Here is a 24,347-nt window from a genome sequence, read left to right as displayed (position 1 = left end):
GCCCGCTTAGCGCTCAGTCTGTTTAAAACAAAACAATAAAAAAAAAAAAAACGGTAAATATCTAATATGGATAAATGGGAGGGTAGTGATAGCAATGAACTTTCGTGTTTTAACAATTTACTGCTAACGTTATTTTTATATTTCAATTAATTATTTATTTTTTTATTTCTCTTTCTTTTATATTTGAAATAATACTAGCATATCTTTTTTAACACAGAATAAAAAAAACAAACCCCGGTCTGGTCGGACTACGAACTATTCAGCTTATGCTTATACAACTATTCACACGATGGTAACTTTTTTGTTTTTTAAAATGGATTACAAATGTGTGCAATTCAGATGTTAAATTTATTATACCCCACACAATGTCCAATGCAATTTTCCCACTAGTTTAACTTGAATAATAATCACTATTTACAAGTGTTTTTATATCTCGTGCGCAAAATCGTTATTTTCAACTTCTGTGCAACTAATCATATTATACAATAATTGCCTTTTGGTGGGGTCGATATGAGCCGCGCCATGTGAAAACCAACATCCGCACAGTCTGGTCAGGATCCATGCTGTTTGCTAACGGTTTCTCTAATCGCAGTAGACAATGTTTGGTTTTCTCATGGCGTGGCTCATATGTGGATTTATCGGCCTGATAAAAGCAATATCAACCTCGGGCGAATTTATCGACTTGATATCGTATAACAGGTCGATAAATCCACATATCGATCACACATAAAAGGCGACAATTGTTTTATTATTAAATCCAGCCTACTCATAAGTATAAACATTAGATACAAATGTCCTGCAGCCTTAGGTCATCTTTGAAATTCGTAGTTAATTGTATACGACGTCGCATTGTTTTAACGTATAACGCGTGGGCGTCACAGCTGGAGGTCAAAATGTGTGTTTGACTCCGCCTTCGAGAAAATACTCTCCGACTTTTTATCGTTGAATATTTGACTGCATCTAGAAAAATGGAAAGGACTATAATATTGATTTAATGATAAAAATAATTATTCTTATATCCCATGCGCAACAACGCTATTTTGTTTTTCTGCGCATGCGATATTACATTTTCATGTCCCCTATGAGAGATCGATACTTTCGTACTGATTACAAGACGATGCGCTTATTTATACATAGGATTAAATTACTTTATCTTGTGTTCATAGATGCACCCGGCCTATTTTTCTTTTCTGCTTTTGAATGATTTGTTCTACATGCAACATTTGAAAACAATTTTTTATCAAATATTAAACTGAAACTATCACCATCGGATTGGAAATTAACTAACTACTAACTACTAAGAAAATGAGTGCTCTCTTATATGTTCCGTAGTTATCGCCGTTTTCCGAATGTTACTGTTGCTGATTTTGTTGAAGTATGCCCATAAATACAGCGATATGTAACCTCAAGACTATACTTATCAAAAAGTCTTTTTATACAGCAAAGTCGCGACAATCTAAATGCTTACTAGTAAAGCCTCCTTAATTTTGTCTTCATTATTTGGTAAGTAATAACTTTTTTAACGTTAAATAAACATTTCATTTATTTTCCGTATAATAAAAAAATAATGTATTCCTGAGAGGGTGATCCCTCGAAATAACTCTATCCGTGACTAATATTTTTCAATGCGACAATTGTAAGTTACTATAGAGAAAGAGTTTAGTATTCAAAATGTAAATGTATAATAAAATGTTGACGAAAATGGGCTTAAAATCCTAAAAAGCCACAACAGGAAATAATTCTTCCCGGCTAATTCTGACTTTTAAGTTGGTCGGGGACTTTGATATGCACAGTCAAATTTTTCTAGCACTGCAGCATGAAAATGAACCTGTAGTCATTTTAATATTTTATTTCATTCAAAAACATTTCAGGAACATTTTCAGAAAATAAAAGATACATACTGAGCGGCGAACGATCAGTAAAATGTTTAATAAGAAGTACTATATTATGTTTTTCATTACGCCGCTTTTGTGTGTAACATGTATTCAGGTATACACCTCGTAACAATAAAGATCGGAAAGAAATCGAAAATGGCTAACAAAATAAGAATATAATTAAAATGAAATTTATGCTGTTGTAAACTTTTTTTTGGTGATTAACTTATTTTTCCCTCAGATACAAGCATTTGTATATGTAAAAATTGAGGGTGCAATACCTGCGCGTGAAAATAGGGTAGGAGAAAATTAAGACAATACGCGAAAACGAAGGAGACCCCTGTTTACTTTCGCTCATATTACAATTCAATTTTTTTTTTATCATAATTGTATTTGTAAAAAAAAACGCCACTACTTAGCCATTCCATTTGAAAACATATAGGTTTCAATGGGCCTGTTACACCAAATGAAACATAATTACCGTTTGGATATATTGGACAACTCCAAAAATAAATTAATCTCCGTAAAAACAGAAACGTCACAACTATTATATATTTAGGGTTGAGGGCTAAAATGTGATTTCTCGACGCGATTTGCGTAAGAAGTACGAATTTACCTTTTCAATACAATGTTTTATCGGGTGATTTGTTTGTTTTGGGTTTAACGCCGTTTTTCAACAGTATTTCAGTCATGTAACGGCGGGCAGTTAACCTTTCAAGTGTTCCTGGATTCTGTACCAGTACAAACCTGTTCTCCGCAAGTAACTGCCAACTTCCCCACTCGAATTATCAGTGGTGGAGGACTAATGATTTCAGACACAATGTCGTTTATCAAATAGTCACGTAGAACATACGCCCCGCCCGAGGATCCCTCTTACCTACTGAGCTAAGCGGGCGGGCCCTTTTATCGGGCGAAGATCAACTTTTACTATTATTTAAACAAGTTATGAAGGATACAACTTGTTTTTTGGAAAAAACCCGCTCATTACACTTTCTTTACCGTAAAGTTGAAAACATGTGTAAGGTTAAAACTTTTCTGAGATGCTTTATGGATTTGGCCACACATGGGCAGTTTAACAAACCATTTTAGCTGGAGAATTACACTCAGATCCCTCGTAAAAAACTGCAAACTATCGTGCAATTACTCTGTATATAAAAAAGAGCAACATTTTAATTTGCATAATTACAATAGGTTTGGTTCTACCAATGAAAAACTCACAAAACGTAGGGTCTCAGAATGCGACAGCATTAAAGCTGCTCAATATAGATCCAAGTACAGTTCACTTCCGGTGTGGTCACGTGACTATAGTAAAGTAAGCCATGTTAGAGTAAATCGTCTGCAGTACACTGTGATACTGATAGATTTACAAAAAATCTTGTCAGATTTGAAGAAACAACAATCCATACAAAGTTTTATTTGCTTTTTTCCAGACTTATTTGTAAATTATGATTAGCGGGCTCAAACGATTCTTCTGTTGTATGTATCAAAAATGCTGAGCACTAGCAAACTGACTGAAAGGGCATTCTGTATACAATAATATATCAAATCAACCTAAATAAATTGCTAAGTTTTGCAAGATATGTCTAACCATTGAAGTTTAATCTTGAAAGCATCTAAATGCATAATCTGAAAGTATAGAGCATTGGTAAATATCAAAACGAACCTTAACAAGTTACTTGGTCTTTTTCACGAAACAGTGTGAATCGTTCTATATATTGAGTGCATTAAATGGTAATTTTGTTCCCATTTAAAAGATTTCTTTTTTCGCGTCGAGTTTTGGTTCACCCTGACAGGATTCAACCCCGCGACCTCCGGATTACGAGACATCTGTACAAAAATGAAAAAAGGTAAATTTGTATCTCGATTCTACTCTATATAGTTTTGAACTAATTTGAATATAACTTAAGTTAGTCAGTTTATTCAGAGATTACTTGCAAACTTGAAAAAAAAATGTTAAAAATCATAGCAACCTGCGAATACGAAATCGGTTATCGAAAGTGCAAAGACTATGCCACAAACTGCAATGTACCACAATATATTCAATTTGTGACTTTCATCGTACATCAATTCAGTCGACCAAGTTCCAGAGATACTCAGAATATTGCGTGAACAAACCTATCTCAGTATGTTTCTATATATTTATACAGAATATTTTGAAAATATGGGGTACCGTGTGTAAAACTTTTCAATATTCAACGCTGCATTCTTCGTGTGTAATCGGTATCCCGACCTATCCTAAATTTTTTACATGACCCCAGGAGGGTCTAATACGTACCAGTTGTTCCAGATGACCCTAAATGTTTTATGGTCTTTGAGATTTTTTAAAACTTTTTAATAAAAAGTTTTAAAAAACTGCTCATTCTATTCTTTAAAAAAGTGTCAGTGATATTAGAAATTATTCGTATTCATTTTTTTTAACATAAAATAATTTCCGTAAAGTCTCATTGAACAAAAAATGTATTAAAAAAATATGCCTATTTACTACCTATTTTTAGGCATGTTACCGGACAAAAGATTATTTAGGCTTTAGAAATGCACAGGTGAAACAAAAATTCTTTGAGGCCCGAGAGGAATTCTTTCTTCGAAAGATAACAACTTTTTGGACATACGTGATTATAAATAGTATATAATGATAACGATACAAAATTTCGGAAATAATTAGAAGGCTCGTCAAAACAACACTATACATATAATGTATAACGACTTCCTCTGTGCACAAGTTTACAAATTATATTAAGACGTTTTTTGCAACCAGAAAGAACATATGCAGTCTTAACCCATTCATCAAAGAAGTTCCTCGCGGGCATGATAAAGTTCAGTGTTTTTTTACTAAATTCTAAATATGTAAGTTGATATCGACAAGATATCATTCGTAATTATATTAGCCTTTCGTCCGTAAGTTTCTGTAATAATGAAATAAAATACTCATAAATTTGCCTTGATTAAGATGACGGTATCACCATTCATTCGTAATTATATTAGCCTACCGTCCGTAAGTTTCCGGTGGTTTCCGTACAATCGGAATCGGCTATTTCCGTGGTTTGGTCCGGGCCGGGCCGGGCCGGGTTTTATTAATAACCGCTAAACCCCGTTCCCATTCCCACAGGGTTAAGAACACTAAATGATTTACCTTGATTTACCTTGATGTTGATAGCCGTCTTCTGAGTTAAAACTCGTGTTGGCCCAATTTAAATCATACATTCACAATAAAAAAGTTATGTTACACATGTACGCACACATTAAGGATGGTGAAATATTTTCATAGTCTACTGAAGGGTGAACTTATTATCTTTATTTTTCCATTCTATGTGTAGTGCACTCTTAAAGGCATTTACGTTTTCTGCTACTACTGTCTGTTGGGACATATTGGTCCAATTATTTACGACTCTGTTGGAAAACCTATGTTGACTCACTAGACTGTTTACGTGATTTTTAGATAGTTTGTAACAGTGTCCTCTTGTAGACGTAGATGTTGAAAACTTTATGTTAGGAATATAGGCTTTGTCATATCCATGCATTATATTAAAAAGTTGTATAATATCAGCCCGTTCACGTCGATAATACAATGTGGGCAGGCCTAATTTCTTAAGTCTCTCTTCATATGTAAAATCCTTCATTCCGCTCACAAGTTTTGTAGCACGCCTCTGGACATTTTCAATTGAAATAATGTCTTTTTTAAATTTTGGGGTCCACACTACACTTGCGTATTCAAGATGAGGTCTGACAAAACTCTTGTACAGAGGAACAAAACTATCAGCATCCAATGAAGTAAAGGTGTTACGGATCATCCCCAAAGACTGGTTGGCTTTTTTCACTTTTTGTGCAATATGTTTATTAAAACTGAGTCTGTCGTCGAAGATTACACCTAAATCCTTTTCTTTTTTGATATTTTCAATAGGGGTATTTCCAGAACTACCAGACATATAATACTGTGCGCCACTATTGTTCTTCCCTAGATGCATACACTTGCATTTCCCGGCATTAAATTTTTAGTTGCCATTTATCTGACCAAGTTGATAAAGCTGATAAATCCGAATGTATACTCTGTCTATCCATGTCAGTTAATATTTCACGATACAACTTAGTGTCATCAGCAAATAATTTTACAATATTTTCAACAACCTCAGGCAAATCATTAGTGTAAATCAGAAATAATGTCGGGCCTAAAACACTGCCCTGAGGGATACCACTTTTAGCTGCAGCCCAGTTAGAGTGCATATTACCGACGCGGACTTGCTGTTGACGATTATTTAAAAAAAATTCAATTCACCTTAACACATTACCCCTAATGTCATAAGCATACAGTTTATTTAGAAGCCTCTTATGTGGTACAGTATCAAATGCCTTCACAAAATCTAAGTATGTGCAGTCCAGATCACCACCCTTTTCGAGGATATCTGACCATTCCTCAATTACTTCCAATAACTGAGTAACACAAGATCTGTTTGACCTGAACCCATGTTGTTACTTGTGCCTTTTTCCATATATCTGGTAAAACCCCAGTCTCTAAAGAAATTGTAAAAAGCTTGGAAACTATGTCACTAATCTCAGCACTGCATTCCTTTAAAAACAACGGGTGAATCTGATCCAAGCCTGGAAATTTGTTGGTTTCTAAAGCATTTAATTTCTTCTTTACAAGCGATGCATCCATGTTAATACTAATTAATGGGCCAATGAATCCCCTATCTTCAAGTTCTGGAACATTATCCAAATCCTCATCGGTAAAAACACTTGAGAAAAACGAGTTCAAAAGTTCTGCCTTCTGTTGATCAGTATTTGATAATGATCAATCCTCAGTTCTCAAATCGCTTATACCACTATGAGTGTTTGACTGTGAACGCACGTAATTCCAAAAGGATTTACTATCAGATTTAGTGTTCTTTGCAAGAAGGCGTTCAAAATTTAACTTAGATTGGCGACAAATCTTTGCTGCTTGATTTCTTTTAGCAGCGTATTTTTAATAGTTTTGTTTTGTCTGACACATGCGATATTGCTTCCAAACCTTTTTTGCCTGGATAGCAAATTATTGGTTTATTTTTAGGCAGTGGCTACGATTACGGTACCGTAATCATAGTCTAGGATTAAGGAAGTTCCGTATTCCTAGACAATCCTATGAGGATAGACTAGGATTACGGAAGTATTTTAGAGGCGTCAAATATATATTAGGACATGCATAAATGATGTTGTAAACTTAGACACATGATCCTACTGCAATGAAGCGAATTGATCAGCTTGTCCTAGCTTCCTAGTGACTTAATTAATTAATTTATTTATGTATTTATTTGGCTGTCTGATGTTTGGTTTGCACTATATTGCTTGAAACCTTTTTTGCTTACATGACTGCCTTGTTGCTGATTGACCTCAGCCTCAGTAGCCTCGTGGTAGAGTGTCCACTTTGAGTGCGGGAGGTATGGGGTTCGATCTCTGGCCGCGTCATACCAAAGACGTGAACAATGGTACTGGTAGTAAAGGTAAAGGTATATCTTATTTACCGTCGCTTTGTGAAACAATGAACATAAGCTCTGTAGATCTTTTGAGCGGCACTATTTAAGAACAGTTAAAACCAATTATACATTACCCCTAGCAATTTGCTGATACCCATTTACAGCTGGGTCAACTGAGGCAATCACGATAAAGTGCCTTGCCTAAGGACACACCACAATGGGAGTAGCCAGAAATCGAACTCGAGGTCTTCGCCTCCGTAGGAAAGCGTCTTAGCCCTCTCGACCAATGCGTCCACTTTAGCTCCCTGCTTGGCACTCAGCACTGAAAGGTTGTACCAGGAGTAAAATAAGCACAAGAGCTTTATACCTCATGTTGTATGTTGGATTATATGCGACGTTAAATAAAGCTTACCGTTACCTTTTACCTTTACCTTTGACATCTATGTAATATCATTATGCTTCATTTGCATGACTCTTTAATCTGTGTTAAGGTGCTGTTGCAATCATGTATCAGTGATTTTTTGTTCAACTTATATCAGTCACATATATAATGATGGAATTAATTATATTTATTTATTTATCTAGTCAAATGATTAACCATAAACGCATTATCACTAGAACTACATTTGTCAGGTTTGTAAGAATTGTTATCTCTTATTACTGCTTTTTATTATCTTGTCGATCTCATCTTTTATCTTAAAGTTCAAGTAAAGATAAAGGAAATGTTGTCGTATGTAATTCCGTCTGCTTAGAAACTTCTTTAATAATTTAAAAAGAGAAAGAATTTCCAAAATTGGCTTAAACATGAGAAAATAATCAGCGGCTATTTTGTTTCCATGACAACAAAAGACAAAATGGCAGATTTATTAATTTTGTAGATACTATTTGGACTGTACTTACTTGTTTCTGTAAATAATTTCTCTACTTTTCCAGATATAATGGAAAAAATATCATGTTTTGAAGATGGATTTTATTTAAAAGTAACTACTGTCAGACATTCCTTGCCCTATAAACATGTTGGCAATAGTGTGTAAAATTGATATCAAAAGACAATTATCTCTTATTCTATTTATCATGAGCTCATATAACATGCCTAGAACAACATATATTTATCATATTGCGTAAATGATTTCTGAAGTAACAATAGATAAATTAAATTAAAAGTTTATGGATTTGAAAATTCATCCGCTCCTAGAACATCTGAATAAACAATACGGAAGGTTGAATACAGCTAAGAAAATATTTAGTGACTTCCTGATATTCTTATAAAAACTAACAATAAAAACAGCCCCCACCTTCGTAAAAATAAAAAAAAATCACCCTCTTGAATAAATCAGAACATACTTAATTTCCATATTTTTAAACATTTGATACAGACAGTCACATGCCCCAAGCGCCGATAATGTTACTTCCAGACTCAGTCAGAGAGACTATTAATCCCCAAATTTAACACACCACACTTGCAACTACCTAATCAAAAATAAATGCCTAGAATTAGGCATAATTATGCAGTCAAGAGTGCACGATAAGAATATCGTCTAAAGTGTAGAAGCCTTTCCATGAATCGATCTATGTAAACATTCTGATGTCATGATGTACGTAATGGTGTCATTATATTCTAGTCTATTGTTTGTTTCAATCAGATTTAAGGAAATTACTAGGTGAGATTATAGAATTTGTTTAGAAATACAACATTAAAACCGGACTGGACTTGAATCTGGAATGGAACTGATGTAAAAACTAGTCCGTCAATATGATGGGAGGGCCAGTTTTTGTTTAATATCAAGACATTGACGTGATAACAAACAATATCTGGCAAGTGTTATCGGGCAGTTTTCATAGTAGTTAATATTAAAATATGTATAGTGCTTAACCAAAAACATGATAGGTTAAAGAAAAAAAAAACATTTGAGAAACATTACTTGTATAGTCAAATTTTACATATAGCGTGCAGACCTGTTTATCATTTTAATATAAATGGTTATGGTGTCAAAGTACATTATTCTACTCATTAAATTATTCGTGTATAATATATCGCCCAGATAACGTTAATGGATGTTAAATGCAGTAGCGACATTTATCTGCTTTATTCACATTCTATTGCTTTCTTCACATAGCAATGCAAATGTACAAGACATGCATGCAAAAGGTGAACTAAATTTAAGATTGCATGTTTATACATATTATATATAAAAGCAATAGGATCGGGCCAAAAGTTCCTGTTTCTTTAGTTCTGTTAAATGGGGACCATTCGCCGCTTTTTATGGAATTGCACTCTGTATCATTGAATTAAAGTTCCATGAATACATTTTTGGGTGTCTCTAAATTGTATTCTGGTACTTTTAACATGAGTGTGTAGTTCTGCTGAACCCGGGGGTAGAGAGTGTGGACGGTAGCTTGCATTTCCACTACCGTGCATGAACAGACTCAATCAAACCAAGCCTGCAACATTTTCGTTTATGTCGTGTTGGGCGACCTGTAGTTTTCTACTTTTTCTATTAGCCCTTCCCTATCATGATACTGAGAGTTTCAGAATGAGATTATTTCCTTTGTATTTTCGTAACATTTGATAAATGATAATAAGGATATTTATATAAATAATGAAGTTCAAAAAATAAATGAAAGGAAAAAAGTAAAGAAAAGTACAAAGAATGAGAAATACTTTATTTTGAAAAAAAGAGTGAAGGAAGAAATAAAACTGAGTTGATATTTATCTGCCAAAAGCCCCAACCGCAAACACCGGACATACATGTCAGACAGTAATTGTTAAAATGTGTTTTAATTTAAATCTAGACCATATTTAGTCATGTTCGAACCTTCTTGTCGATATGATAAAACAGTGAACATGTTAAAATAGTCTTTTATTGTCTTCGTCACTTAAATGGTTTATTCCAAAGAGTAAATAAGATACACATCAGGTCCGAGTACTATGGACACTTGAAAACATGTTTAATTATCGAGTAAGTGATTGTAATAGAAATCTGCATTTAGATTGCTACAATTGTTTCTGATTCTAGTATGATGTATTTGAAGAAATCTGTCACCAAGAAAAAATATGACGTAACGTCTGGCGTTATGAACAATTTTTAAGTTTGCATTTGAACGATGAAAGTGTATTACGCGTGTCCATATCGAAATTGTTCCACATTTTAATAGACGATGGTATAACTGATATAGAATATATTTCGAGACGTCGAGCAACTGTAGTACAGTTGTCATTATTTCTGAAATGATATGTATTAGTATCGCGAACTATTTCTTAAAAATATCGTTCAAGTAACCAGGTTATTCGCCGTGGCTGTATTTGTAAACTAAAATTAATTTTTGCATTTTCATCCTCTTTGGCAATGAGATTTCGCGGAGAAGTTTATCTATAGAAAGAGTCCTGGTTTGACCTGTCACTATTCGATCAGCGTCATACTTAATACTTTCAAGAACTTTTTTCGTACATATTAAGTATGGCTATCCTATACTAAGGATACACACTAGTATTCAAAACCGGTCTAAATTCCGATATATAAATTTGATTATACGTGGCTCCAATTATTCACATTGTTCCAAGATTTTTTTAGGTAGACGATGCTATATCTAAAATATGTTTATGCCGTGTTCCATCATCCTTATAATGTCTCACCTTGTTGCTTATGTAAGTCATTGAAATTTAAGAGTCTGATTTGAAAATATATATTAAGAGAATCGCGACTATTTCTGGACTGTGAAAAGTACATTATTTCAGACTTAGCAGCGCTGAACTACACTAACAATTCTTTTGCCCACATATTTTTTCAATATCACAGTTGATGGTATGTATGTCCCCAAAATTATACATTTCTCTGTCATTAAATGCTTTGCAAATATGATGATAAATGTCTACGGGTCGGTAAACTGTAGATCTTTCCGTATAATTGGATATATATTTAGTTGAATGGATTTATTGAAAAGTATACTATAGTTAAAGTCTTGCGAATCGAATGAGAAGTTTCTTTATAAAGCATTCTATTGCTGATATCACCAGGCCCGTCAGCCTTATTATGCCACCCTTCGAAGAAGGAGGGGTATATTGTTTTGCAGATGTTGGTCGGTCTGTCGGTCGGTCGGTCGTTCTGTATGTAGACCAATCAGTTTCCGGATGATAACTCAAGAACTCTTGGGCTTAGAATCATGAAATTTGATAGGGAGGTTGGTCATCACCAGAAGATGACCCCTATTGATTTTGAGATCTGTCTGTCAAAGGTCAAGGTCACAGTGACCCTGATTAGTAAAACGGTTTCCGTATAAAACTCAAGAACGCTTGGACCTAGGATCATGAAATTTAATAGGAGGGTTGGTCATCACCAGCAAATGACCCCTATTGATTTTGAGGTCAGTATGTCAAAGGTCAAGGTCACAGTGACTCTGAACAGTAAAACGGTTTCCAGATGATAACTCAAGAACAGTTGGGCCTAGGATCATGATTGTTGATAGGGAGGTTAGTCATGACTAGCAGATGACCCCTATTGATTTTGAGGTCAATATGTCAAAGGTCAAGGTCACAGTGATCAGGAACAGTAAAATGGTTTCCGGGCAATAACCCAAGAATACTTAGGCCTATTGTCAAGAAAATTGATTGTGATGTTGGTCATGACCAGTAGATGGCCCTTATTGATTTTGAGGTCATTAGATCAAAGGTCAAGGTCACATTTGCAAGGAACAGTTGAACGGTTTCTGATCTTGTCAAAAGCCACAGGGCCTAGGGCTTTGATATTTGGTATGTAGCAAAATCCAGTGATCCTCTACCAAGATTGTTCAGATTATTTCCCTGGGGTCAAATATGGCCCCACCCTGGGGGTCACATGGTTTATATAGACTTATTTAGGAAAAAACTTTGAAAAACCTCTTAACCAAAGCCACAGGTCCTAGGGCTTTGATATTTTGTATATGACATCATCTAGTGGTCCTCTACTAAGATTGTCCAAATTATTCCCCTAGGCTCAAATGTGGCCCCGCCCTGGAGGTCACATGGTTAACATAGACTTATATAGGGAAAAGCTTTGAAAATTTTCTTGTCCAAACCACAAAGACTAGGGCTTTGATATTTGTAATGTAGCATCATCTAGTGGTTTTCTACCAAGTTTGTTCATATTATCCCTCTAGGGTCAAATATGGCCCCACCCCGGGGGTCACATGGTTCATGTAGACTTATATAGGGAAACACTTAGAATCTTCATGTCTATAACCTACATCATTCAAATTTGGACCACATGTATTGTTTTAAGTTGCAAGATGAACCTTGGCATTAGTTGACCTTAATCTTGACCTAGTGAACTACTTTCACATTTCTGTAGCTACAACCTTCAAATTCGGACCACATGCATAGGTTTGTGTACCGAAACAAACTTTGACCTTGTTATTGACCTAGTGACCTACTTTCACATTTTTGAAGGTACAGGCTTCAAATTTGGACCACATGCATAGTTTTGTGTTCCGAAATAAAATTTGACATTGATTTTGACCTAGTGACCTACTTTCACATTTCTCAAGCTACAGCCTTCAAATTTGAACCACATGCATAATTTTGTTGTACCAAAATGAACTTTGATTTTGAGATTGACCTAGTGACTAATTTCACATTTCTGAAGCTACAGGCTTCAAATTTGGACTGCGTGCATATTTTTTGTGTTCTGAATTGAAATTTGACATTGATTTTGACCTAGTGACCTACTTTCACATTTCTCAAGCTACAGCCTTCAAATTTGAACTACATGCATAATTTTGTGTACCAAAATGAACTTTGATCTTGAGATTGACCTAGTGACCTACTTTCACATTTCTGAAGCTACAGGCTTCAAATTTGGACTGCCTGCATTTTTTTGTGTTCTGAATTGAAATTTGACATTGATTTTGACCTAGTGACCTACTTTCACATTTCTCAAGCTACAGCCTTCAAATTTGAACCACATGCATAGTTTTGTGTATCAAAATGAACTTTGAACTTGAGATTGACCTAGTGACCTACTTCGACATTTCTGAAGCTACAGCCTTCAAATTTGGACTGCATGCATATTTTTGTGTTCTGAATTGAAATTTGATATTGGTTTTTACCTAGTGACTACTTTCACATTTCTCAAGCTACAGCGTTCAAATTTGAACCATGCATAGTTTTGTGTACCAAAATGAACTTTGATCTTGAGATTGCCCTAGTGACCTACTTCGACATTTCTGAAGCTACAGCCTTCAAATTTGGACTGCATGCATATTTTTGTGTTCTGAATTGAAATTTGACATTGGTTTTTTACCTAGTGACCTACTTTCACAATTCTCAAGCAAAAGCCTCCAGATTTGAAGCACATGCATGGTTCTGTCTACCGAAATAAACTCTGACATTGAAAATGATCTAGTGACCAACTTTCAAAATTTCTCAAGCCACAGCTTTCAAATTTGGACCACATGCACAGTGTTTTGTCCCGAAATGAAATTCAATCTTGATTTTGATCTTGAGCTAGTCTTGAAATTTGGACATTAAAAAATGGCTCAGTGGTCGGTGCCAAGATCACTCTGTGATTTTCTTCTTAGGTTAATAGGTTAAAAGTCAAAGGTCATATCGGACCAGAACAGTAGAACTTTTGTTTGCAGTGAACTTATAATTTCTGTTCCTTGTGCAATTACTGAATGCATCAAGGGGAGCATTTCGTGTTCGACGAGCTCTTGTATTAATGATAAGGTTTGATCAAATGTCTACAACATCACAACATCTTTATCTGTAACAGTAATGACTCGTTTTTATTTTGGTTAAAATTCTGGTAAATTAGCTTGTGAATCATCAATCCTTGAAATAGAAACAAAAGAAATCGTTTCATGTGTTGGCCTTTTCTTTATCAGAAAATGCAGAGATGTCCTATGTTTTCGAAAGATGTGTTTTTTTTCTGCAGCTTGAGGAGTTGTATTTTACTATCAATTTTACCATTTTCCAATATTGTCATTGATTGGATGAATTTAGAACGCTTAGTGTAAATTCAATATTGTTAATATTTATCTGCATATCTGGAGACAAGCTTAAAATGAAATCTCATTCACAGCAATAAAAAAACAAGTCTGCAGCATGTGACGCCCAATAAATAAATATTCAATGGGATATCAGGTACCTGTCGGATAACATCATTCGCAAACCTCACAAAAGTATTATTGTCTTATACTGCTCATGAACAGACTCAATCAAATCGAGTCTGCACTTTTCACTGTTTGCCTTGTTCTCGATGATTCCGAGGGATCTACTTTTCAGATTTTATTATAGACGGAGTGGGTCATACAACAAATGGGCAGTTTTTAAAGCTCATCATAAATGAGCAGCTTGATATATCTGTTTTATTTCATCTTGATGCCCCGTCTTATGTAAAAGCCTTGAATATATTGTGATGTTGTAGTTGTTAGTTGCTGGCACTACGTGTTTGTGCAATTAATCACTGACACAAAGTTCCGTTTTATACATTTAATGTTACTTTCTAAGTAGAGAACATTAATAAATAGCAAGTTCGTTAAACGTTAGCTTGGACGTTACAAATGAAGAGCATATATTTAAAACAATATCAAATTATTTTCTAGTGGAGAACCACAGTGTTATCCCTTGGAAACCCAAACTATTCTCCCTTCTTAACAAATCTCAGAATGGTATATTTATAATTGATTGACCAATAAAACTAAAATATTTTTGTAACTAAAACAACAAAATAACCAATCAGATTATAAGTAAAACCTAGGGTAACACATCAACATGGTATGCAATGCTGATAACAAAATCTGTAAAGAGATCTTTGGAAGCAATAGAATGCAACCAAGCAAATTAATAAGCAGAGTCGGTTTGATTGAGCCTGTTCATGAGAGGTAATGAAAGTTGCAACACCCCTCACGCCCCCTAGCACTGGCTTAAACTGAATTTTATTACAATAAAAACGAGTGTACTCCATGATCCCATAGGACAGAAAATATAACAACACTGAATATAAGTACGGCCGCCACATGGCAATTAAAGATTGCTGTTGTGATAGTTATAAAATCTGTAAAGAGATCCTTTGGAAGCATAGAATGCAACCAGCAAACTAATAGCAGACTTGGTTGGATTGAGTCTGTTCTGAGAGGTAATGTAAGGTGCAAAACCCTCACGCCCCCTAGTACCGGCTTAAGTGGAATTCTATTACAATAAAAATGAGAGTACTCCATGATCCCAAAGGGCCAGAAAATATAACAACCTGAATTTAAGTACGGGGGGGGGTGGGGGGGGGGGGGGGGGGGGGGGGGGGAGCTTTTTACAGCCGCCAATACCGCACATAAAGATTATTTTGCATCCTCGTTTCAAAAGGACATAAATGCTATTAAATCAGTTCAGAAACGTGCTACTTAGCTAGTTAAAGAAGTGAGACATTACTGTATGAACAACGTCTAAAAACACTGAAATTCCAACACTTGCTTATCGAAGGTTTCGTGGCACTATATAGCACTGTAGTGCACAGGAAAAAAGGAACTATAGAAAGCTACAATTTCAGTAGAAAAGAAAACAGTCAGACAGAACATGATATATATTGAGTTAAAATATAGACAGTAATTCATTTTAATAGGATTTAATAAGCGGCTGAAAAAAGAAAAATGACAGATTTTTTTTTCAGTTAAACAAAATCACCAATTATTTGAAAATAAATATATGTACTAAATAATATAGATTTAGATTTTTTCCAAATTCGTAATCGTTGGGATAACGTTGGCATCCTTCTTTTGGCCAACAAAGAAATAGAGTTGGCCCAACGTTGAACAAACCAAAGAGATACTTCTTTGAACAAACCATGATAGACGAAAAAATTCTGTTGGTCCAATGGAGGGCCAACGATAAGTGTATGATACCAGTTGTTGGCCCAATGGAGGGCCAATGATAAATGTAGGATACCAGTCGTTGTGCCAACGGTGTACCAACCGTTGGGCCAACGTTGTGCCAATTATAAAAATGGCGTTGGGCCAACGTTGGCAATCTTCGTTGGGCCAATGAAGAGTCTGCAGTTGGCCTAACGTTGGGCCAACGCCTGTCTGCTAGTTTTCTTTGAATTAAATGAAAACTCTAGCACAAGAGGTCATGACTTTAAATTGAAAAATAAATCCTGTAAAAAAGAAATTAGGAAACACTTCTTTTCAGTGCGGGTTATTTCTGAATGGAATGGACTCCCAAACATTATTGTTAGTGAACCATCGATCAAAAGTTTCAAGAATAGACTCGATACCTATAGCTGCTTTCTCCTTGATTCGAGCCTCTTAGATCGTTTAGGGTTGTGCATATTTTTGTAAACCTGTTCAATTAAATAATTTTTGTTTTTAGTTACAAAAATATTTGCATTTAACAATGGGAAATAAGAATTACACTTTTATCATCTTTTATATGTATTTTTTTGCACAAGACTGAAGGAGGTCAAACTCCGCATCATTTTAAAACTTTCTCATCGATTCGAGCCCTTTGTTTGGAAGGTCATTAAGTGTTAATGTTTGCATATTTTATTTCCATAAAGCAAATTTCTATCAAGATTGACTTCTTGTTCACTCGTTACAACAGTCGAAATATGCGCAGGATGCTTTTAATTTGAAATTTGGGCTCACAATATTACCCACTATGTAATTACCTTTACAAATAAGCAATTTTTGATGCAAAATATTAAAACAGGTATTTACTCATTTTTTCAGTGGTTTCATGACTAACATTTTCCAAGGCATTTTAAAATGTGAATGACACAAGTTTCTAATGGAAGAACATGCTACATGAGCATGAATTTTACTGGAACACAAGGGCTCGAATCAATGAGAAAGCTCGAATCGACGAGAAACAGGCATATATGGGAAATGCAAAGTATACCACCCATCCGGAACAGAACTGGGTACAAATCCATGAGGGGGTTATAGAAGACTGATATCTTGCCACCCTAACAACAGAGGTAAGAATACAAATAAGTGGTGGTTTATGACCAATATTACCGGACCAACGAAACGGTCTGAGGCGGTGTTTATTGCAAACTCAAATGCGGAAGTGATTCAAGACCACAAGATGGTTGACAGACTCGGTAAAATTCTTTATTTTTTGCATTTCTTCACACTTAGTTCCTAAATGAACGGTTTGCGTTGACATGCGTAAGAAATAACCACCTGTTTTTGTAGAGAAACTGGAAGTAAACATTTTATGGTCGTAAGCTTTGCATACATAAACGACCTTGGCTTGGTCAATTTTTTGTGGTTCCTTTTTTTGGGTAAATAGAATGACCGGAAAGCACCGGATAGCACCGAAACACCGGAAAGCACTCAAATTTCTTATAAAAAACATATAAGGGATGTTCTGGGCGAGTTTTCAATGGTTTAAATCGATTTATTATTGAAAAAAAGATATAATTTGATGAAATGTTGACCAATTAACTTGCTTGTATCAGGATAGTATGATAATTGACATTTCGCGAGTGCTTTCCGGTTCTACGATCCTGTTAAATTATAAGAGATTAATAATATTTGAAGGAAATTGGAATTTATAAGAGCAGCAGAAATTCAGATAATTATTTAAAGTTTTATTATATTAATTGATTATAAGCGAATTTATCAATGTCTACATGAAAACTAAATATCCGACGCACATGTCCATTCACTTCGTGAATATATCAACACGACCGGAAAGCAATCTTTAATCATAGCGTTGAATCTGTTTAACTTGTAATGATTGAAAAAGTAATAAAAAGTGATAAATATTTGGTCAAATTAAGTCTCATAATTACGTTCATTTGATAATATTTATTTCAATAGTGCTTTCCGGTTTTGAGAAAACTGTGTTAAAATAAATAAACTTGTTAAACAGAAAAAAAAAAAAAACATATCTGAAAACAATTTTCATATTTATTTTTGTGACAACTGTCAAAATAACATACAAACATGTACAAGCACATACGACATATAATATACATACAAACGTAAAGCAGATGACGGTCTGTAAAATTCATCGTAGTTGTTGAACTTTTATGATCACAAATTGAAGACAAGACTTACATATAAAAACATTAAAAACATTAAAAATACGATGATCCAGAATTACTAAACATTTTTTTTTCTTTAACTATTTTATGATATGACATGTTTACAGTTGTTTACGTTCAATATTATTTGTATTTGTGTACCGAAAAGCAAATTCAAGGTTACCGGAAAGCACTTGTCACATCGTGTATTGTACATCTATAGTTAACGAGGTGCTAATTTAATCACAGCGATTGTATATTAGCGATAATTAATAGGCGTTAATCCAATCATCACGGTGGTCTTATCAGAAGAGAGGAATAAAAAATAACATGTTATATTAGTTTTATTATTTTTCTTAAGTGTCAGTAATTCCGGATCACAATTTCTATATACAAAGTTAATAAAGTTAATACATAAAACATACATATAAAAGAACACATTATAATGATTATACACAGAATAAAAACAACCACATGTGTCAGAAATATAATAGTCACACAATATAAACAATACATTTGTCTTAAATTATGTACACAAAACAAATTACAGACATCGAATATGAGGCAGACTTGATTTAACTATTCAAAATGATAAGTTATTAAAGTTATTAATTTATTATGTAAATAGAATGACATTTCATTATCCATTTCATAGAGTTGCTTGGTTTTATTTCATTTTTAATCCGTTTTCATGGTAGATCTATAACATTTGCATCAGCATTGGTGTATTTTGTACATGTACACATAATATTTTTCATATCACAGCTCGAGTGAGGGCCACACTCGAGCCTCCTTCTTGATTTAATATAAACTTGATCAGATTGAGACTTAAAATAGATGTGTAAAGCACATTTCCTTATTACTACTTAAATATATTACATTGTATATACAAAATGTACACAAATTATGTATTGGCAATTCGGACTCAAATCCGACAGAAAGGATAACTAGCAATGAAGTAGCTGGAAATGAGCTCGAGTGAGGGCCATACTGTAGCCTGATGATCACAAGAGTGATATCGTTATACTATAAGATAAGCATAAATAGCAATATCGAATGGTAAAAGGAATATCTTTTTCAGTGTTTATATACTAAATGTAGATTCTACTCAAAAAATAATTGTTCTTTATTAACTATTTGTTGGTCACATATATTGTTTAATGTAAGGTGTATGGTGTGTTTATCAAAAGGAAACCGCCGTTTGAAAATTTGTCGGAAAATTCTCATGTCATCTCTTTAAAAAAAGGTGTCTGTACTAATTATCTCAGAAAAAATAAATAAAAGAATTAAATGGATCGTACATTAAATGTTTCCTCAGTTTGGCCATATATGCTTTTGATAAACCGCTGTTAATAATATCCTTTTTCAAAATTAAAGCCAACCGGTCGGTGCAATTTCTTTTCATTTTCGATAAACAACACCATTAATCATCTTTGATTAAATTAACACCTCTGTAAGGCCGCTAAACCGTTAATCATTGATTAGATTAACACTTGTTATACTACTGCTAGATCTACTTGTTTTTATTAATTCTAGTGGTTATCGTTAATTTTATTAATCAATGTTTCTTATCAAGTACACATAATAATGAATTAATATTTCTTATAAAGTACTTATATTTATGAATTAAAAATCTTAAGTAATAATAGTTCTGATCCCGCTGACGTCGTGTGTGCTTTCCGGTGATCTCGAGTGAATATTGAGTTTATTAAGTCTGTTTCTTGCTCGTTTTTTTTTTTCGTGTTTATTTCTTGTGTTTATCATTTTTTTTTTAAATTAAAGTTTCTTATCAGGTTATCAGGTATTCTAATGATGAATTAACTGTCTAACTTTATAAATAAAGCGAGTTTTTTTTTTAACATTACATATCTTAAGTAATATATTGTGATGTCTTATGTGCTTTCCGGTGATCTAGAAATGTTTAATAGTCAGTCAAAGTGAGTTCATATAGGTCTGTTTTTGCTACATATAATCCAGATATTGAAAACTAAAATATAAATATAAAAACACATTTATTTTATTTTATTTTTTATTCAATTTCTACAAAAACACTTCTGTTAGTGCTTTCCGGTTTCAGATGTTATGTTTTTATGAACTGCTTTTCGACAGCTTGGGGAATATGGTTTACTCACATAGACCCAACGTAATTGCATCATTTACATATTTTTTGGCATCATTATTATATATCTTAAATATTTCTCACATTACTTTATCCAACGTTTTTTTTTTTTAAATTCTGACCGAAAAGCACATTTTTTTTTTTAATTCTGACCGAAAAGCACTACTCAAATGAACATAGTCACATCATCAATATGATCAAATATAAATCTATGTGAAACAGATTACTTAATAAATAAGTAAAACCACTTAAAAGCATGTAGAAAGATAAAATTGCAGTATATTTCAAACAGAAATATATATATTTCTTCTTTTTTCACTGACCGGAAAGCACTCGCTAATTGTCAATTATCATACTATCCTGATACAAGCAAGTTAATTGGTCCAAATTTAATCAAAATATATGTTTTTTTCAATAATAAATCGATTTAAAACATTGAAAACCCGCCCAGAACATCCCTTATATGTTTTTTATAAGAAAGGACGGGATATGATAAGATATGCGAAATGGCCCCCTAAATAATTAGAATATGAAAACTCCATAATTGAAATTTTAACTATCTAAAACAAAAAAGAAGATCATAATCGTTAAAACTATGACTTTTAAAAACTTCAAAACCAAGTTATTTGTACGACTCAGACCTTTAAAATACTCGAGGTCCTTGACTTTTTCCGTTTTTACACACAATTTACACATTACATGCTCGAATTTCATTGTGAGCCGGAGCTGGTGTCAAGCTGAAGTTTTGCTGAGGAAATAAGGTTACTAAAATATACATTTTCAGAAAAAATCAGCTTGACACTCGGTCCGGCTCATATTGAATTTCCACTTTTTTCGCAATTTTTAGGCTCACTTTTCTTTGAAGGAAACAGGATAACATGCTCATCTCTAAGCAACCGAGCATCAAACAGATACGCGGGAGTTTTGTTCTAATCATGAAACTGATAACCAACTGTTGTTTTTATAAGAAAATTAAATGTTTAGAGACGAGTTTAATGCAAAAGTGAAACTGAAAGTAGATCTAGACATTTTAATGATCAGTTACATGTTTTACATCTACTTGAACTGTATTTCGGGATTATATTCAAGTTGATTTTGTTTAAGCGGCATTTTAAAAGAAAGAATAAAGTGTAATTAAAGTTGTTTAAAAAGAAAATTGTTATTGTTTACATAAATGTTATAGAGACAAGAAAGATAACTCATGCACACCGCAACTAGTAGACACATGTAGATAGTTCTTTTATGTAAAAATTATGACGTAGTTTGTATATAAGTCTCAGTGACGCAATCGGTACGCACGACGGTTGAAACGAAATTTTATGCCTAGTGTCAGTGGTATGCGAGATCGATTCCCAACAAATCCTGTTAAACTTTTTTTTCTGTCAAAAACGACATAAAGTACTATTCTTTGATGGTGAGTTGCAAACCATATTTAGATTTTATATTTTATCCGCGAGTTAAAATATTTTAAACTATTTAACCGCGTTATTTCTATAATTAGTCAATTATTCTTTATCTGTGTCTGTGATAAATATAAACATGTGTTTTTATACCTCATTTTTATGACGTATGAAAAATAGTAAGTCAACAACTCAGAATTGTTTCATCAATTTTAAAATACTCCGTTTCATCGCCGTACGAAGTTTCATAAATAAATGTATGTTGAGTCAATTAATGTCACTGACATGTCATTTCCGGTGTGAAATATTTTATTTTATGAATAAAAGATAAAATCCCTATATAGCCATTTTTAAAACACAATAGCTAAGCTATATTTGTGTTTGAAATATCTAAAATATCGAAAGACGCGTCATCTTATTATTGTTTTTAATAATTTATTGCAGGTTGATTGTGATTTGTTTTGTTTTGCGTTTTAACGCCGTTTTTCAACAGTAACGGACAATTAACTTAGAGTTCCTGGATTCCGTACCAGTAAAAACCTGTTCTCCGCAAGTAGTTGTAAACTTACCCGCATGATTATAAGATGGAGGACGAATGATTATAGTCACAATACCCACTATCAAATCGTCACGGAGATGAAAAGCCTCGCCCGGGGATCGCACTTGCGATCCTGCGATCCGCAAATCTGCGGTGTCCTTATTCAGCTTGCGAAGCAAGTTCTTCAACTTATATAAATCAGTTTCGACATTTCATTCCTGATGAATCCATTCATCGAAGCGGGCCCGGACTAACTAGGCTTTCTGTATAGGTTAATAAATGGGAGAGCGGTGCCTTTGAGTGATAATGGCCCTGGTAAGGTGATAATAGCCCGAGGGCTTTAGCCCGAGGGCTATTATCTTCTTCCAGGGCCATTATCACTCAAAGGCACCGCTCTCCCATGTATTTACCTGTTTATTACATGTTTACCTATAATATAGTAAGAAATGTTTTTGTGTCATTTTTATGGGTACTTGCATCTTCCGGCACAATAACTTTCATCTTTTCAGTTTCTAGATCTATATTATTAGTATAAGAGTCTATTTACTGCATAAAATCAAATACCTGGATAGATGTACTTTCTTGCTTATTGCATAATTTAGGGATAAAAATACGATATTTCACGAAGAATACACGATGTTACGCTCAAGATGATAAAATAAAACGGTAATATTCGCTGTTTTACCTCCTCGAAACGCCATGACGTCATTTCTGTTTACGGACGTTAATTTCCCGCGCTAACGCCAGGGCCATTATCGATAATGGCCTCGGGGCTTATTATGATAATGTGATAATGCATGAAGCAATGCGATAATGGAAGAATTTTCAGCACAAATTTGTTACTATTTATAGGTACTCATGTAATAAGCACTGTTAATGAATACGCTTTTGAAATAAAGGCACATATACAGGTGTTGTGTTTTATCTCTTTCTTTTCTGGAATAACAGTAATGATTTTTAAAAAACCGAGGAATGTATATACATGTAGTTAAGGTATCACAGAGGGGGACATGGACGTTTTTGTCATGCTAAAACGTGCGCACGTATTAGTTACTTCGTGTTCACGAAATATCTATTACTTGCGCACTTAATAAGAATTACGTTACGTGTTACGTGCGCACGTAATTGTATTAAACATCTGCGCACGTATTAGTATAAAAAATACCTCTGCGCACATATCACTCTGCATGATTGAAGCTTACTATAGACATCACTTATTAGCTTATACGTGGGCACGTGCGCAGATGTTTCTTAGACTAACACGTGCGTACTTGGCAACTATGCCGGTTCTTTATCGCTGCAGCCGTTTCGTCTCGAATCTGTCTGTCTTTCTATTCGAGGAAAGGAAAAGCGGTAATCCAGAGGAAAGCCGGGTCATCTGCTTCTCACTGTGCAACCATGACCTATTGTTATTTTGTAAACAATTTATACCTACCGCTCTAATGAATTCAGTGTTCAATGCCATTAGAATAAAATCAAATGTCTTCATGCGCGCATACAAATGTTACTACTTGGGTATATCCCAGGTCGTCTTGTAAACTGATTTTAATATAAACGCAATATATAATATAAATGCAACAATTGTAATTGGAATATAACATAATGGACTAAAATCAAATAATTTTCTTTCATTTATAATCCAAAATCTTTTGCAGGAAATCGGAAGCATTTTACGTTACATATATAAGGGAATTTTGGCGGGAAACTGCACGTGCCTTTCATGTCACTCCTTCGTAATGATCTTACATACGCTAATGTATATTTCGTGCTTCTCATATCGATATTATAGTTTCGTGTCAAAGTAAACGTTTTTGATTTAATCCAAGAAATTAATTTGAATAAACTACATAGATATGCTTCCATAGTTGTATACCGATCTAACTCGTTTCCGGCGACATTTCTGCGGGTACATGTTTGAATTATGTGGTAAGGATTTAATAATATTCAAGTCGTATATTATTTATTCAAGTAAAAT

The 24,347-nt window shown here is 34.0% G+C and overlaps 1 protein-coding gene across 1 annotated transcript in view; it reads left to right on the top strand.

The window, feature by feature from the left end:
- Positions 1–17,323: 17,323 nt before the first annotated feature.
- LOC123536527 (pleckstrin homology domain-containing family F member 2-like) overlaps positions 17,324–24,347 on the top strand; it is a 40,181-nt gene continuing 33,157 nt past the window's right edge. The window contains exon 1 of the mRNA XM_053528348.1: positions 17,324–17,385. Coding sequence (XP_053384323.1) covers positions 17,370–17,385 — 16 coding nt within the window. The 5' untranslated portion in view covers positions 17,324–17,369. The remainder of the gene's footprint in view (positions 17,386–24,347) is intronic.

This window comes from Mercenaria mercenaria, chromosome 17 (genome assembly GCF_021730395.1).
Source record: "Mercenaria mercenaria strain notata chromosome 17, MADL_Memer_1, whole genome shotgun sequence".
NCBI lineage: Eukaryota > Metazoa > Mollusca > Bivalvia > Venerida > Veneridae > Mercenaria > Mercenaria mercenaria.
The sequence above is the reverse complement of the archived record's forward strand: the minus strand, read 5'-3'. Positions and strand labels throughout refer to the sequence as shown.